Source organism: Cervus canadensis, chromosome 15 (genome assembly GCF_019320065.1).
Source record: "Cervus canadensis isolate Bull #8, Minnesota chromosome 15, ASM1932006v1, whole genome shotgun sequence".
Taxonomy (NCBI): domain Eukaryota; kingdom Metazoa; phylum Chordata; class Mammalia; order Artiodactyla; family Cervidae; genus Cervus; species Cervus canadensis.
The window spans coordinates 42,215,114-42,232,909 of record NC_057400.1 but is presented as its reverse complement, the minus strand read 5'-3'; the positions used below and the strand labels follow the sequence as shown (position 1 = coordinate 42,232,909).

At 37.5% G+C, this 17,796-nt stretch overlaps 1 protein-coding gene across 1 annotated transcript in view; it reads left to right on the top strand.

The window, feature by feature from the left end:
- Positions 1 to 17,505, top strand: part of LOC122453705 (fibroblast activation protein alpha) — an 80,192-nt gene extending 62,687 nt beyond the window's left edge. The window contains exons 20-27 of the mRNA XM_043487824.1: positions 179 to 248; positions 987 to 1,181; positions 6,873 to 6,927; positions 13,443 to 13,542; positions 14,728 to 14,792; positions 15,264 to 15,336; positions 15,597 to 15,670; positions 17,106 to 17,505. Of these exons, the coding sequence (XP_043343759.1) occupies positions 179 to 248; positions 987 to 1,181; positions 6,873 to 6,927; positions 13,443 to 13,542; positions 14,728 to 14,792; positions 15,264 to 15,336; positions 15,597 to 15,670; positions 17,106 to 17,207 (734 nt within the window). The 3' untranslated portion in view covers positions 17,208 to 17,505. The remainder of the gene's footprint in view (positions 1 to 178; positions 249 to 986; positions 1,182 to 6,872; positions 6,928 to 13,442; positions 13,543 to 14,727; positions 14,793 to 15,263; positions 15,337 to 15,596; positions 15,671 to 17,105) is intronic.
- The last annotated feature ends 291 nt before the right edge of the window (positions 17,506 to 17,796 follow it).

Here is a 17,796-nt window from a genome sequence, read left to right as displayed (position 1 = left end):
GTTTGATATTTCTAGTAACTTGTAAATTAGACAAAATACATAATAAAAATAAAAATACAGTCTTGATTCTTCACAATTTACTAATTATAAGTTGATTTTATGTTATATATTATTATTAAAGAAAATAAATAATGCTGAGTATTGTGGAATGAAGATTTTTCTGTTTTTGTTTTTCAAGCATTGTGGTACAAGATGATTCTTCCTCCTCAGTTTGACAAATCAAAGAAGTATCCCTTGCTAATTCAAGTGTATGTAATATTTTCTTTGGTTTAAAAACTATTGAAAGTATGCTGTATTAAATACACATTTGTGAGATAGAATGAACCATTCTCCTCAGTAACAGTTCCTATTGATGCTGTTTTTATATATTCCCCAACTAATCAGAGTAAATAAAATATGGCTATTTAAAATAGCTTGAGAAAGTTTTGAGATTTTTAGATGGACTTGCTTGCATTTGCTGTTTTGAATTTCCTTTGTGTGGCAAATTGCCTAATGTGTCAGAATACCTTTGAGATAGAGCAATTGCAGCCAAAAAAATATTGTAAATCATCTTCACGTCTTATGTAATTGAGTTAGAAATGAAATAAGGGAATGGAATACATTTTGTGGAATCACACCCCAAATCAGTGCTGACCTACACACAATTTGCTTAAAACACCATGCATTTTTTTTAGTATATCTTATGCCTGCTTTTAGCAAGTGGCAGGTGGCAGAAATGACGAAAAACCCACACATATTCCTTGAAATGCCAACCCTAGATGTATCCGTTTTGGGGAATAGGAGGGGCTGTGTCCCAGAACAACTTCCTTGTAGCAAACCTCTGGGAAAAGCCTGGTCCTCTCTTGATTCTGAGCCAGTTCTAATGCCGCTGATATTGAAATTTTATCATACAAATGTACTGGGAAATACTAAAGGCAATTCTTGGCCCCGATGGGAAGTTGAGTTTCACAAAAACATCAGAGATTCTCTTTCTTTTTTCCCTTTAGGTATGGTGGTCCCTGCAGTCAGAGTGTAAGGTCTATATTCTCTATTAGTTGGATATCTTATCTTGCAAGTAAGGAAGGGATAGTCATTGCCTTGGTGGATGGTCGAGGAACAGCTTTCCAAGGTGACAAACTCCTGTATGCGGTGTATCGAAAGCTGGGTGTTTATGAAGTCGAGGACCAGATCACAGCTGTAAGGTGAGCGCCTTCTCATTCAAACAGAAACTGATGTCAGCAACAGTTATGCAGTAACTTCTGGGTTTCTCCATCCTTCATGCCTTAATTCTTTTTGTCTATTTTCCTAACGTCATCTAAAGCTATCATTAATCATCAAGGGATATTTTTACCCAATATGAGAAAAAAATTATTCACGGAAAAGAGTAGAAAAATAACTTGTAGTGAAAGATGATTAATACTCTCTTTCCATGTTTTAGGCATTCTAATAGCCTTTCATTAACATGGCTCACAATTAACAGAAAAATTTGTGTAACTCTAGGAATAGTCTGTAGAAAATCAGACATCTGAGTGCTCAAGCTTTGTGGATTCTACCTCATAAATTCAGAAATGGCTCAAGATTTCATCGGCACTATGTACTTACAGATATCAGACATTCATTTGTAATTAAACGATCATATTAGCAAGAAAGTGTTTTCCTACTTTAATTTGACAAAAAAAAATATTTTATGTAATAGAAATTACATTATGAAAACATTTAGAGGAACTATAGATTTATAATCTGACTTCTTCCCAACTATATTCTCAACCACAATTTATGACTCAATCATTTCTTCCTGAAACAAAAAGAAAAGAGTCACCAAAATTGTTCCTAATTTGGAAGCACTGTGCGGGATTAATCTGGATATTTCTTATAGTTGTCAGGTTTCTCTTATTATGGTATGAGTAGGTGACATTAGAGAATAGTAGTTTGTAAATGTAAAAACTAACACAGCCTGATTGCACTCTTAGTCATGGGTATACGTGCATGCATGACAGCTAAAGGTCAAACAATGCTTCACAGAAAAGAGCAATTTAGAAAATTAATTAGTATGTTTCTTTTATCATCTTAATATCACTAATGGTTATTGATTTCAGTGTAGCATGCCTAGCACAGACTGTATTTAACACCTAGGAGCCAGGTCCAGACAACACTTTTCTGTATATTTTTGTCTCTAATCAAAGCAGAAGAGTTTAGACTCACAAGTGATTTTTTTTAAAATAGAAAAGTAATCATATGCTTTTAAATTTTCATTCTGTGAACACTAATTACACACACACACACACAAAACAGTCAATTAAAAGCAAAGTCTATTTGGATAAAATCTAACAAACTAATAAGTAAATTATTAAATAACGCTACACAATATGTAGGCATTATTCACACTTAACTTCTAGGAGGCTCCATCTTTCCTACTCACCCAGATTTTTGGCCTTTCCACTATTTCAACTTTTTTGAGAGATACTTCTGTGTGACAGAGAGTCATAGGAAAGGTAATTCAAAGAAAAATTCCAAGATACAATGTCTCATATAAGACTATGGTATGCCTTAAGAATATTAACACAGCTATTAGCATTATAGACGTAATTCTTTTTTGGCTATGTGTCACACTTGCTTGTATTAAACCATGCAATAAAACACCAGGGACATGTAATTCTGGGACAATATCAAAGGACAGAGATGTAAACTGTGGTTTATAATTCAACTTTCCGAAGTTGGTAGAGCTAAAAAGTGATTTGTTTGGTGTTGATTAAAAACAATCATTACCATCATACATCATTATATGTTTGTGCATTTATTTATCACCAAAAATGTGGCATTCAAATTTAAGAGGAATACCTCAAGAAACAGAAGAGATAGAACAGATAACTTCTTAATGTTTTTCTTTGGATGAATTGAAAATTTAAATCTGATGTCCATGCATTGACCTTAACATAAATTGTTATTTCTGTTCAACACATAGAACAGGAAGCCACAAATTCTATTGATTTTTCACAATAACATAAATGACGCTTAGAACTGAAATGAAGATGGACCAGAGGCTGTAACTGGCTACCTTTACCTCCTCTGAGCCATTTTTGGATGGAACCTGAAGAAAGTTTTTGTACTGTAGATCAGACATATGTTCACTCATTGACTCAGCCATTCAAGAGCAGGTGAAGTAGTGTATGCAATTACAATACTCTGTATAAAATCATGCAATTTACAATCTCAACTTTCAGTGCACTTATAGTTTCTGAAGAGTGAATAAACCACATACACTCAACAGACAGCATGGCTGTTAGATGGAACTTTCTGTATTTACCTCAGTGAACAGGGGTGTCTGTGCGGCCCATGCAAAGTGCATCTATAGCAGTGGAGATGCCAACTGGGGTTGGCCTTTGCCTTGCTTGAAGCCATTATTCTGCAAAAGTATAAGGGAGGCCTTGAAACCCAATGTTTTGAGAAGACAAAAGCTAGAGGATAGATTTATAGTGATAATTCTGGAAAGAATTCAATCACATATCTTCCAGAGAAATGGTTTAGGAATCAGACCCTGAATGTCTGACCTGAGGACTTGGGATTGTAATCCCTCTATGGTAGTCCTCCATCTCTTGTTGCTGTCGTTCAGTCGCTAATCTCTGTCTGACTCTGCAGCGCCACAGACCATAGTCCACCAGGCTTCTCTGTCCATGGTCCTCAAATTACCTCTTCCTGCAAAAAAAAAAAAGAAAGAAAGAAAGAATGAAATTTGTTCCCTTGAATCTCTTAGGAAATGCAATCAGGCTAAATTTTTTACATACCAAAAAAATCATATGTACATATGTACAAATATGTACATATTTGAAAATACTAGTAAATACTAGTCAAGGTTGAGAAACAAATTCAACGAAGCAAAGCAGGGGAAAAAAAGCCCTACAGCTGCACAAATTTTGAATGCCCCAAAGGAAATATGTTTGAGGTCAAAACTTAAGTAAAACTGAGACCGACGTTCTTCAGGCTCCTTTGCAAGTGGTACACATGTGAGTCCCTTAAAGTTTCAGTAGTTACAGGGTCAAATCTGCTCATTTGGGGTAAGTTCAGCACTTTAGACATTCCCACAATTTTGAAATTTTATATAACTTCAGGGATAGTGGTAAGACAGAATTATATGAGAAACAATATACTGTTATACATGATATCAATAAAGACATTTCCAAACTAGAATAATAATCAATCAAGAGGGTTCAAACTGATCTTTAGTCTAGGGTTATTTTTAAGAGAGAAAATTTGTAAAGTCCAGACCAGTCTCCAAAATTAGAAAAGCATGCTTTTTCCCCTGTTATTAACATTTTGTTGATTTAACTACATTATTGGCAGTATTTCTGATAACCCTCCTGAAAGCTCTTCAGAATTTTGGAGGTAAATTTTATAAAGCCTGGTTGGTCTCAAAGTGCTCAGATTATCTAGCTAACCTTTAACCTAGTCTTGCCACATTAAGTGTTAATGTTTCATTTCCATGTTAACTATTGCGCTATCATTTCCTGTAAATGTCATCCTTTTGGAATAAACCTAGGAAGGGAGCTGTTAAGAATTTCCTGTTCCCATGTATCACCTGTTATTTGCTTTTACCCCAGATGCAAGGCAATATGATTGCTAGCTTCTGGGAGATCATAAAATCATGATTGATTTTATGGCTTCGAACTGGCTTCAAGCACTAGCAGCAAGATTGCTTTGTTTGGGTTTTTTTTTTTTTTTTTGACAAAGAAAGTGAACCTTCTTTTCTTTCATTTGGCTTTTGAAGCTTGTGGGCGAATTGCCAAAATACCACAGTTGACAGCCCGTTTTCTCTACCTACTGTGAACAAGCATCCACACAGGTAGCAACTCTCCATTTGCTACCGCATTTCTCCCCTGAAGACGCCTCAGTGTCCTTCAGAATTAGTGTCGAGTAAGCTGTGACTGACGGGGCTTCTTCCCATCTGTTTGTCCCGGGCATCTGCCCAACTCCTCTGTGCAGCAGAAACGTGCATTTTGAATCCATGCAACGAGCAAAATGGTTGCTGTGAAATCCCTTTAAGAAATTCCATTATTCAACTAAGTCAAATCACTCCATCCTAGTTTCAGAGAAGAACGAGGAAGGACATTAATGTCACTTAAGGCAACCAAAAAAAAAAAAAGGAGTTTTTCTGGTCATGAGTGTCACTTTGGACTCATGCCCTTCTTTTCCTTCACTGTCCCATCCAGGCCTCTGTAATTGCTCATTCACTTTGCTTTTTCCTTCCACTGCTTCTGTTTCTTTGAGAGTTCTTCTATCAAAACATTCCCTAAATAAATCACAATGACTCTCGAACACCAGCCCTCAGGTAAGCATGGAGTAAATTAGCCCAAAACACTCTTGCTTTGTACCAGCAATGCACTTAGATTTCTGAGGGTTTCCCAGGACTTTCTGAAGGTCACCATTAAGTGTGGCCCTTTGCTCCTAAGGAGAGATTTGTCTTCAAATTTGATTTCAAATGGAGGCTCTTTTGTGATGGAACTTGAATGAATCATGTTCATATTCTAAAAGATACATATAGTTGTCCAAACCATGATAAACAGAGGGTATCTAAATATGAAATGAGAGAGGGATAGATATTTTTCCACGGACGGATGCGACCAAAAATGAGGCAGTGATTATAATGTGTGCGTGTGACTAAGTCGCTTCAGTCATGTCCACCTCTTTGCTTCCCTATGGACTGTAGCCTGCCAGGCTCCTCTGTCTATGGGATGCTCCAGGCAAGAATATTAGAGTGGGTTGCCCTGCCCTTCTCCAATTATAATGCATGTCAACTTAAATAAAAGGTTAAAATGAGGCAAACTCAAAATTGTTTAAAAATGAGTTTATTCAGGTATAGCAGAGGAATTGCAGTTCTGGACTCACAAACTATAGCAAGTTATAGGGCAGTTCATTGAGGGTTTGGGATAGGCTGTATTATAGGCAGGGAATATAAAGAGGGGAAGAGTTCAGTGAGAGTCTGTTAAAATCAAAAACAGAGACCAACTTTGACTACTACCTGGGCAGATAAAACCGGTCCCATCATACAAACAAAGCTCAGTTAAATGTATTTTGAGGAACTAACCTGACTTGGGTCATTTCTTTTTCTGGTCTCTGGAAACCATAAGCAAAACTTTCCAAGGTTGATATGAGGCCAACTCCCTATCATTTAAGAAAATTTCAGTAATATCAGTTTTCTGCACATCAGGCATATATGGAAATCAGTCTCTCAGTCCTGAGGGCACCTGTGTGCGATTTTTCATTTATATTTTTCAGTCCCATTTTAGATTGAAATTCTTTCACATTAATACATAAGCAAACAAAATCATAAGAAATTAATAAAATGTAAAACAGGAACAACAAAACCTTTTTTTTCCCCTAAAACCTGCAGTTTTGGAAATTTGGTCCCACTCAAGATGGTATTACTTCTGGTGTTACTCTGAGCCTGTCTCTCTCTTTTTTTTTACTTATAAATAACTTAACTACATTTAATATTAAATTCAAAAACAGGTAGCTGTAGTCTGAGAACCTGAACTAACCATTTACCTGTTCAGTGCACTAAAAAATTATTTCCCCTTTCGGTCAATACTCATTTGCTGAATATGAGCTTCTTCATCTGAGCCCCAAGTAACTCACCAGCCAATTAGGGTAGGAGGCCTTACATCCGTGAGAGTACTACTCAATAGATGTACCATAGAGTTTAACAGCTCCTTTTATCCTTTGCAGAAAACACGATAATATTATTTTAATTATTTGTAAATGCAACCTTATTATGCATGTGTTTAAACAAAGAAAACGTAGCGTTTCTATTAAATCTTTGGATTAAATATGCTTGTGTAATGAAGTAAATGTCATGTGTACACACTTAAAATTCTAAAAATTTGTTTCTTTTACTTTAGAAAATTCATAGAAATGGGTTTCATTGATGAAAAAAGAATAGCCATATGGGGCTGGGTGAGTTGTTTTATATGTTTTATGCCTGTTATTTGATTCAGCAATCATCATTTTCTAAAGTGTTCGCTTATAAGATTTCTCATGAAATGTTAATGTTGCAACATAATTTGATCTGTCAATGGAAACAGTCAATTTGGATAATCTGGGCTTCAAAGTGGTGGCTTTAAGTGTTTGTTCCTTTTTTAAAAATCATTTTGTTTCTCCCTTATATAGAAAATTAACTCATAATTAATACTCTTTCACTTAATTTCTGCTATTAGAGTATATAGAACTGAACCATATTCATCAGAGGTTTAATCCCCTTTGTTATTTTAGAGTTAACATATTTCTTTTATACTTCATCATTTCATTTTAATGAAAAGCTAGGATAAAGTTGAAAATTACAGGAAATTTCAAAGTATAAATTCCCTAGGACCCAGTCTATCCTAGTCATATCTTGACTATTTGATTCTTATTTTTGTAATCAGATTTTTTCCCAGAACTAATGTTAATTTCTGCTAACTGGGAAGAGATAATTAATTACTAGTTATAGGTTGTGGAGATCATTTCTCAAGTTTGAGAGACTATACTGGTTTTCTAAATACATACTGAAAGAAAGTGGCGACATTTACCAGTCTTGGGCAATAAAGTCACTGGAAAGTTCAGAGAACTTTGGGAAAGAGTTTAGAATTGCCTATTATAAATTATGATAATCACCCTTCAAAGAAGAGTTCCTGTTTCACTTTTTGGTCTGAATTTGTACATTTGCAAGTCAATTTGTAGCCATTTGTGCTTGGGTTGTTTTTCTTGGCTGTTTTCTGAGAGCGGCCTGCACAAGATGGAGGGAATGAAACCCAATATTGAAGGGAATCTGCAGGATTCCTCTCAGCTCAGTGACCAGATGAAGAGCTGTTATGAATTTGTGGAAAGTTGTTACTTCGAGCCATTTGGTCCTTCTTAAAACTATCAAATGTTAAGTATCAAAACAGAATGGAATTCAAATGGGTGGAAATAAATGAAATATTTTATAGTGAAACATTTCAGATAAGACCTTTCTTACCATCCATTTTTATAAAATTTCCTAAAGTAAATTCTTGAAAGATTCACTTTTGAACTGAAGACTTACATATAATCATAAACATGTCTCTCAGATTTTCACTTTGCTTTTACTTCAGGCTTTGAAATAGCCATAAAGTGAACTTTTAATTTCATTTCTAGAACATTTTAGGTTGAAGTACTTTGGTAGAGAACCACGTATGTAGATGATTTAAGAAACCCCCTCATCACATGAAGGAGAGTGGGCTTTATCCATGATTCTATAACATGTTTCTCCTCTTAGTTTTCTGTTTCTGTGATCATTATACTCTATTCATCCTTTATATGTTGGTAGTTTTCTGGATCTGGTCTTGATTCTCACTGTTCTTCACTTTCTTGGGGAAATCCACATGGTTTCAAAGACAAGGCCAACTGCCAGATGCCTGCCTTTAGTCCCCACCTCTCTCTTCTAAGTGCCACATTTCAAATGCCTACTGATCAGACAGGACTGCAAGGCCCTTGGCAATCTGATTGCAACCTAATTTTTCAGTCTCATCTCCCTCTACTTCTCCCCACACCTTATGAATAATTTGATTTGTCTGTGCCATGAGTCAATCACTCCTGTTCTCTGCACCTCAGTGCCCATCCTCTTCTTCCATGCCCCATGTCTTCCTCTCTCCAAAATGCAAAATTTCTGCTTATTCTTTTAAGACCCAACTCAGATATAACCTTTGTATGCTCCAGTAGCTCTTTATTACTGCTCTTATAGGAATTACCATTTATCTTGTTTGTGCATTGTTTTCTCTCACAAGAATGTAAGCTCATCAGCGGAATGGACTTTGTCTTTCAACTTTGTTTCTCAAATGCTTAGCACAATATTGGCCATCTCACATACCTATGAGGCTGTTTAAGCTGAATTTAATCCTGTAAATTAACGTTCCTCCAATGTGTCGTATTAATACCACGAAATTTGGGGGCAAACGTTCTCTGGTCTAATAATTTGGTAAATTATGAAGTCTATATAATAGTGCATATAGATTCCATGAAGAACAGTAAAGAAACCTGTTAATTTTTTTTTTAATATAGCATTACCAAAAAGTATTTGATTCCATGGGTACCTCTTTGAGAAGTGATCTTGAAGTCAATAGGGAGTGAAATGGGAGTCTTAGAAAGATATTCTTGGCTGCAGAGTGAAGAATGGCCTGATGTTGGGAGAGGGAGTGGTTCAAAGGACAAGGAGGGTTGTAGTATTGGCAACAAATACCAAGGGCCTGAATTTAGGCAGTGAAGAAAGGGGTAAAAATAGGTCATAGTTTTTTGTGTTCTTTTATAATACAATAAGCAGAGACCTAGGGGAAATTGGAGAAGGGAAAGAGAAAGATGTTGAGAATGACCATTTGGGTTTGTTTACCTCTTACTGTGTTCTGTAAGTATATGTTTCCACAAAGTATTAGACACCTTGCTAAACTGAGAAATACACTAAAGCTGACTACACAATTTTTTCTTTGGCCAGTTGGTCAGTAAGTTACAAATCAACCATTTCCCTCCATCATGCAGATTAAGAAGGGGAGAGAAGGAAGGCATTTTCATTGTACCCTTTCATTTTTCTGGCACACAAACTAACATCTAGTAGTCTGGCTTTTAGCTACTTAATAGATATGTACTATGTACTCAGCCCTATGATTAGGAAGTGTCTGTTATGACAGTGGTTCTGACCTGGGCAGTTTTGCCACTCGGGGATGTTTGGCAAAGTCTGGAGACATTGTTGGTTGTCAGAACTGGGGGAGTGCTATAGCATCTAGTGAGTAGAGGCCAGAGATGCTGTCAAATATCCCACAATGCACAAGACAGCATCCAACAGAAGAGATTTATCCAGCCCCCAATGTCAATAGTGCCAAGGCTGAAAAACCTTGATTTATATGAAGAAAAATTAAAGCAATTATTCTGACAATTGAAGAGCAGCAGGGGTTTTGCTAAATTATTAGAATAACAACCTCATTTATGGGCTTTGCTTTGTTAATATAGACCTAGCCAGGTGGTGTTGAATAAGCATTAGTTCGTGATTTAATCTTAGTTCCTTTCCCTTCCAGTGACTAATTATAAGCAATTTGAATTGCTATGTGTGATCAACGATGTAAAAGTAGGACAAATGCACCTCTAATGAGACTATATTAGACTCTGAACTTAAAACTTGCCAAAAAGGTTGCCCTAATGTAGGGATATAGAGGAAGTGGCTTGTTGTCAGATATCCTGCAGTTGAGTCTCAGCTCCACCACTTACTCTAAATTTATTCTGAGCCTCAGTTTCCTCATCATGAAATGCAACAATAATTTCCCCACCAAGTCACTGTGAGAGTTAGATGAGTTAATAGGAAAGTCATATATTAAACAAATATTGATTCTATTCCTGATGTGTTTCAGATTACATCGTTAGTGCTAGGGGGGACATTCATTAACAAGACGGACAAAAATCTCCATCTTTATCAAGTTGGGAATGGTTGGGGAGAAAGGCAATAAGCAAGATAAATAAATAGCACAGATAGGATTGTTAAACAATGATTGGTCCAATGGAGGAAAGCAAAACAAGAAAGGAGTAAGGAGCATCATACAAGATTGATGCAGTTTTAGATTAGAAGGACAGGTGAGACTTTTTTTTTTTTTTTTGAGTTAAGACTTGAAAAAGGAAGGAATTTAGCCATGCCAATTGTGGAGACAAGAAAATTCCAAGCAGGGGGTGGTGGCATTTGCAGAAGTCCTGGGGCTTAGAGAGTTCAAAGAATATTAAGAGAGCCAGTGAGCAAAGAGAAGTGGGATGGGGGAGAAAGGAGACAGAGCCTGTAGGACCACAAAGACTGTTGCAATGACCTTAGCCCTACAAATGTTAACTAGTTATTGTTATTGTCTGTAGGCAAAATAGTCCAGTCCGATTTATAGCTCCCATCAGAATACTATTCCATAAATCCCTCAAAATTCTGTGCCCTTCTAAGAAAGTTTTTAAAGATATCCTTCATTTAAACAAAATGGCAAGGCATCTAAGTGCAAAGGACAAAATTCTAGAATTCTCATGGCCAATCTGCTCCGTGGGTTCTTTTCTTACTGCATCCACCCACTCTGCCTTGGAGCCCCATCCATGGGAGAGCAGAAAAAAGTCAACTCGGGTGGTTTTTTTTTTTCTCTTTATTTCTACAATAGAAACAGTTTTTCTAAGCTGCCTGAGAATTTAAAGTACACCTTCTTTTGTTGTGCTGCTGCTATACTAGTTTTGCTTTTACAAATTTCTGGAGACAATGTGTTCATATCGAAAACATGAACATTTTATTCAGATACCACTCTTATCTAATCAGTGAATAAATACAGATTAATATTTTTATAATTTCTAGGATTTGGGACAGAGATATTCAAAACCCTTTTTACTATATGCAAATGCTCTAATTTCAAATATCATTCTGTGCTATTTTGTGTTATGGGGCATACAAGAGGAAAAGCAGAACCCAGTATTATAATTTTCAGTGAACATACTTTTTCAATAAAACCGTAAACAATCAAATTTCTAAAGGACTCAGGTTTACTCTGAAAGTGAAAGTGAAGTCGCTCAGTTGTGTCCGACTCTTTGCGACCCCATGGACTGTAGCCTACCAGGTTCCTCTTTCCATGGGATTTTCCAGGCGAAAATACTGGAATGGGTTGCCATTTTTTTTCTCCAGGAGATCTTCCCAACCCAGGGATTGAACCCAGGTCTCCCACATTGTAGGCAGACACTTTACCATCTGAGCCACTAGGGAAACTCAGGCTTATTCAGCTGCTGCTGCTGCTAAGTCACTTCAGTTGTGTCCGACTCCGACTCTGTGACCCCATCCCTGGGATTCTCCAGGCAAGAACACTGGAGTGGGTTGCCATTTCCTTCTCCCAGGCTTACTCTACATGCATTTAAATCTAAAATTAAGAACGAAGAAATCATTCATTTCAGTAATAGTTGTTGCTAACCTACTAATCCAAACAGATTATTTTTATAAGTAAAAGTTTGATCCTGATGAGAATTTTCACTTATCAAAATGACTTTAAAACCCACATTTTCCTTCTGTTTTTAAAATATATTTTTCCTCTATTAAAATACGTTTTAGTTCTCCTCCAAGTATAATGAAAGGAGGCCACGGTATAATTGGAGCTGCCTCTTTTAGCCTGTGTTTTGTAGCCAAGGGTCCTCAGTAAGATTCCCTGGAGATGGAAACATAAAACTGTAAACTAGTTAGAGCATTCTTTCTCTAACAATTGAATTCAGCAAGAGGGTTTAGCTAATCCCTGCAGGCCATGTATTTCATGGATTAAGACTAGACGCCGGCCACTGACCTGCTGCCTGATTTCACCATGTCTGTCTTCTGTCTCTCCCTTACTCTCTCTTAAGACTGACATTTCTGTGGCAAAAGATGATATGAGCTCTCCTGACCTTAGGGCAGATCATTCCCAGAAGTTTGTGGTAATAACAAGGCACACCCTTCGTTAGAGAGCCATATTGTCCTCTTTTGATTTGTAGGGATGTTCCTGTGTTGGGGCAAGAATAATCACTTCCTAATCTAGCACAGACATTGGTGGGGGTGAGGGTGGGAGTATGACCAGGACACTGCTTAATCCATGTGCCCGGAGGAAGCATCTCTCTCCCAACAAGTAGACAAAATTTGCTTTCTGGGGGAAGATGCAGCTTAATTATGAAGTTCTCTGTTCATTTCTTCATTTTCAGGAAAAGGTTCAAATTTCCAAGTGACACAGACACACATCTCCTTCTGTTATCAGGGTCACTTTCTGAATCACCTACCGATTCCCTGGTAAAGAAAAGTGATGAGTGCTAAACCCGCTTCAGACTCTGCAATTTGTATCTCCTTTTGTGTTCGTTTTCCCATTAAGTTGAGGTAGTAGGGGCAGGTAAGATTTGTTAAGGCACCAGTGGCTTTTCCTCCTTTGAGCTGCTATGCCAGAAATTCGCAAAACAGAATACGTATATACAAACTCTGGCCATCTCTTAAACTACTCAAAAGGTTCTGTGTCCTTCTCTTGATGTTCTCATTTGAAAACAGATTAAGTAAATACACAGATATAAGTTCTGCCTCACATTACTGTTGTACATTGTGGAATGTATCTTGCTTTTACATTTGGAAATGATCTTTTTTTGTGTGCACTTTTTTAGAGTAAAATTCTGCTTTTGCCATAGCAAGGTCCTGGTTGTAAAAACATAGAGGCATGGGCAAAGAAATTTCTGCAGAAAAACTGCAGTTGTATCTCTCTCTTAAACTGCCCCCTCCGTGTTCCGATCAGCACTCCAAGTGTTTGTAATTGACTAGGATGAAATTGTTGCAACTTGCTGCCAAGAGTGCAAGATAGACATTTAATCTACCCAATCCACATTCCCCAGCTCCCATCAGCACGTATTGTGAGTAGAATCATTATACAAATATGTTGGAGAGTTTATGAGAGTGAATCTGGGACTGACTCCTAACAATGTCTCTACAGTCCTATGGAGGTTATGTTTCATCGCTGGCCCTTGCTTCAGGAACTGGTCTTTTCAAATGTGGGATAGCAGTGGCTCCGGTCTCCAGCTGGGAATATTACGGTATGGAAACATTTCATAAATGTTGCTGCAAAAACATTTAACACATAATTACTCTATATTTAAGGTTGCTAGGAAAACAAATTATGCAGTAAAATTCACCCCAGCATCACTGGGAAAAATATAGTCTATAAATGAGGTTGTTTATATGATTCATTATAATCATGCTGCAACAATCAAAGAAATCTTAAGACAAGAAAGGATTCTTCCAAAACCCAAAGAATGTTATTCTCTCCTAGAAACCTTGTGCCCCCTGATGAACCAAATCTTTAAAAATCAGAGCTAACTCTGTTTGTGCAGACACACAGGTGCAGCCAAACTGGCTTTTAAGCAGTTCTGAGGGAAAATCAGGCCAAGCCAAGTAATTCACCACCACACAACCAGTTTGCAGCTGCCTGTTACGTTACTCCAGAAGTCAAAGAAACAAAAAATTTGTTCCAGAAGTATACCTTCCATGTGTGCATATTTTTATGATGAACATCAATGCAGGATGACTATTTGGAATTAATTATAATAAACGCACAAAAATTAGCTTTCATTACATCCTCTTCCCTGTGTTGAGGTGAAAGTGAGACAATTGTGACTTGGGAATCTTTATTCAGAGGAAAAAGTGTGTTGGAGGGTGAGGAGGAATTGGGGGACATATTTCTATCCCAAATTAATTAAGAGACCAGTGAGAGTACTAGAGTTGGCTGCATTTGTGATTTCTTTTAAAATGTAATGACGTCATTCCTAGCTCAACATTTCCCCCATCAAAGAACTTTGGGTAGAAGTGAAAAAGCTGAAGAGCAGTCCTTGCTATTGTTAGGTGCTCCTGTTTCCATAATCTTCTCTTGCATCTCTTCTCCAGGCTTGTTGAGACAACTAGCGGAGCAAATGACTAGGGTGGAGCATTACAGAAAGGAAAGCAAGACCTTTCCTCAGCAGCTCCCGCTGGGAGGTTGAGGAGCTGGCTCAGACAGTAAAGAATCTACCTGCAATGGAGGAGATCAGAGTTTCAATACCTGTATTGGGAGGATCCCCTAGAGAAGGGAATGGCTACCCACTCCAGTATTCTTGCCAGGAGAATTCCATTGACAGAGGAACCTATCAGGGATGCAAGAAATCAGACATGACTGAGAGACTAATACATTCACTATCCAGCCTGAGTTATCACGTGCAAACCTCATCCTCTTACATATTTTACAGCATCTATCTACACAGAGCGATTCATGGGCCTCCCAACAAAGGATGATAATCTCAAGCACTATAAAGTAAGCATTTTCTGTTTTATTTAGGTCATTAATTTATCTCATATGTGCTACATAATTGGAAAGCAGTCATTCAGACTTTACACTTCTGCTGGGTCCACAAGCAAATATGATGATCTTTTGTCAGCTGTAAAACACCTTACTAGAAAGGAATTAACTCCCTTTGGATTCTACTTTTTCTTTCCTCATCCTCCTCCCCACCCCCAACCCCTACACAGCTTGAGCGGGCATCGTTTATGCCTAAGGTCTCACTCATATGTAACATATGACACATAAACTTTCAGTTTTTCAAACTAAGAATCAGATGGAAGTAATGCAAATGATGATGAAAATGTGTTGCTCTGACTCTTAAATATTTATCAACCAAAGCAATACATAATTTCAGTATTGGTGCTAAGTCCATTGCACAATGATTTAGCTAGTTTTCTATTAGAACTTGCAGCAACTAAAATGTTAATTTTTCCCCTTTTCCAGAATTCAACTGTGATGGCAAGAGCAGAATATTTCAGAAATGTAGACTATCTTCTCATCCACGGAACAGCAGATGGTGAGGTTTAAGCAAGACTCTTACACATAAAAATACTGAGCCAGCATCACTTTGTTTAAGAAACATTAAGCATCCTCCTATGCCTGTGCTCAGGGTCAGTACCTAAGAGTCAGGGACATTTCCATAAGCGAGTGTGATTACTCACTGCTGACAATGTCAACTGCATGACTAGATAATTGTTGGTGTTCATTTCCAGGCAGTACATTGTCACTCTGCTTTCTGGTATTTAACAGCACTTTAACTCTCTCTCTTTGTTGCAGATAATGTGCACTTTCAAAACTCAGCGCAGATTGCTAAAGCTTTGGTTAATGCACAAGTGGATTTCCAGGCGATGGTACATGATTTCATTTTATTCAGGTTGATGGCCTTAGACCCCTAAGCTAAAAGGAGGACTCTTCTTCTTCTTTCTTTTTTTTTTTTTTTTTTTTTGCTAAAACCTGACAAGAAGGCTATTCAATAGAGTAGGCAGAACATTAGCAAATGACTCTTGGATCTTCCATGAACTCCCTGAGGGCCACTAGGCAAATGATGCCACCTCTGCTGACCCCAGTCCAGTCATATATTAAATAAAGGCATCCACAAGATTAGAGGCTCTTCTAGCTCAAACATCCAGCAGTTCTATGGTCCTACATACTGAGTGTAGCTATGTGCTTCAAATCCCTGTAAACTCAAAGCAGCCAGATGATTCTGTTTGTTCGGTAAGAAGCCATCACAAAAGGCTGTCAGAAATCTCAGAGGCTCCCAGAAATCATGCAGTTCCACTCAGAGCTAGAGAATCCTTCCACCTCTGTGTTTTCAGGGCCTGACATGTGCTTGTCCCATCACAGAAGCTCATATTTTCACTGACTGAATGAATGAATGAGCTAGCTGTGAAATCCAGTTGCTTGAGGAATGGGAAATGGAGACAGAGAGGAAAGTAAGGCAAAACCCAAGTCAAGGGAGACAATCCTTAGAGGTTCCGTCCCCCTTCTCCAATTCTCCCTCTCTTGCTTATGTTGCACAAGAACCCAGAAAAGGAAACCCTCCTTCTTTCAGAAATTTGGCTTCTTAAAATAATTTACAGAGGGTGAGGTGAGACTTTTCTGGTCTTTTTTTATCCCCTTTACCATTTTTTAAATTGTGACTCTTAAAGTGCATTCAACTCACAAGAATATAGTATTATATCAATAACCACTAGCCAACTTTATTCAGTGAAAATCATCTTACTGGCATCTCTCCAGCAATAAAATTTAAATCCATAATACCATCTCCCTGTTTTTTTTTTAATAATACTATTTTTAACTCCTATGAAAGATGTTTATGGTTATACGTATTGTGAATTTTCTACAATAGAGAGGAATTAGATTCAGAGGCTAAAAGCTTCATGGAATTTTTTAGCTAGAAGGTGCCTTAGAGGAAGTGAAATCCAACCCCCTCATTTTTTCAAATGAGGAAACCAAGCTCTGGAAATTCAAAGTAACCAACCCAGCACCCCAGCTCTGGAACCTGGGCTCGGAATCCCAGGGTGCTGGCCACTGTGAAAGCTCAACCACCCCGATGTGATCTTACATATAGGTTTAAAAAATATGAAACAATGGTGAAAGTAAAAGGGCTTTCAATCTTCTTGTTCTTCATGTATAGATGTAAACGATTTTATTTATACAAGTATTCTTAGGTATTTCAATGGTAATACTAGAAAAATTACCAGGTTCTGAGAGCACAAAATAGTCAAAGCCAGATGCACTGTGTGGTCGCAGCAATAAAACAAGTTTCTTCCCCTTGTGTTTCAGTGGTACTCGGACCAGAACCATGGCATATCCGGCCTATCTACGAAGCACTTATACACCCACATGACCCACTTCCTAAAGCAGTGTTTTTCTTTGTCAGACTAAAGCGATACAGATACAAGACTGTATCACAATCTGAACACTTCCTATAAACGCCTCAGACCGTTTGCTCGTTTCACTCTTTATGCTGTTAAATGTTGGTATAAACAAACACACGAATGTTGTTCTGAAGGCTGACAGAAGATTCAGAGGACTCAGAAGTTCAACCTAAATATTGTTTACATTTTCTGGCACTCTGTGAAAGAAGGGGAAAGGAGGCCCTGCCTTTTGCTTTGGACACAAACAGTGTTTTATTACCTGTTCATTTGAGGGGAAAAGAATAAAATCAGAAATTAAAATGCTATTATTTTCTCTGTGTTCATTCATTTCAGGTTACAGTTTCTATCAGAGAAAGAAATGCTTGTATTAGGCAAATGCTTGAACAATAGGGTGGTCATGAAGGAGAAGAATCTAGAAGCAGTTTTGGATTTTTGTAAATAGAGTTCCAAATGCTGGTAAAAAATAGCTCTGAGTGTGCAAAAGCATTGTTCAGAAATCAGGTTGGTGATACATTTTGTAGAGGCACCCTGATGTTTGCTCTCTGTGCTGTCCCTCCAAGAAATGTTTATTAAATTTCTTCCAGAAGATTTCTTAT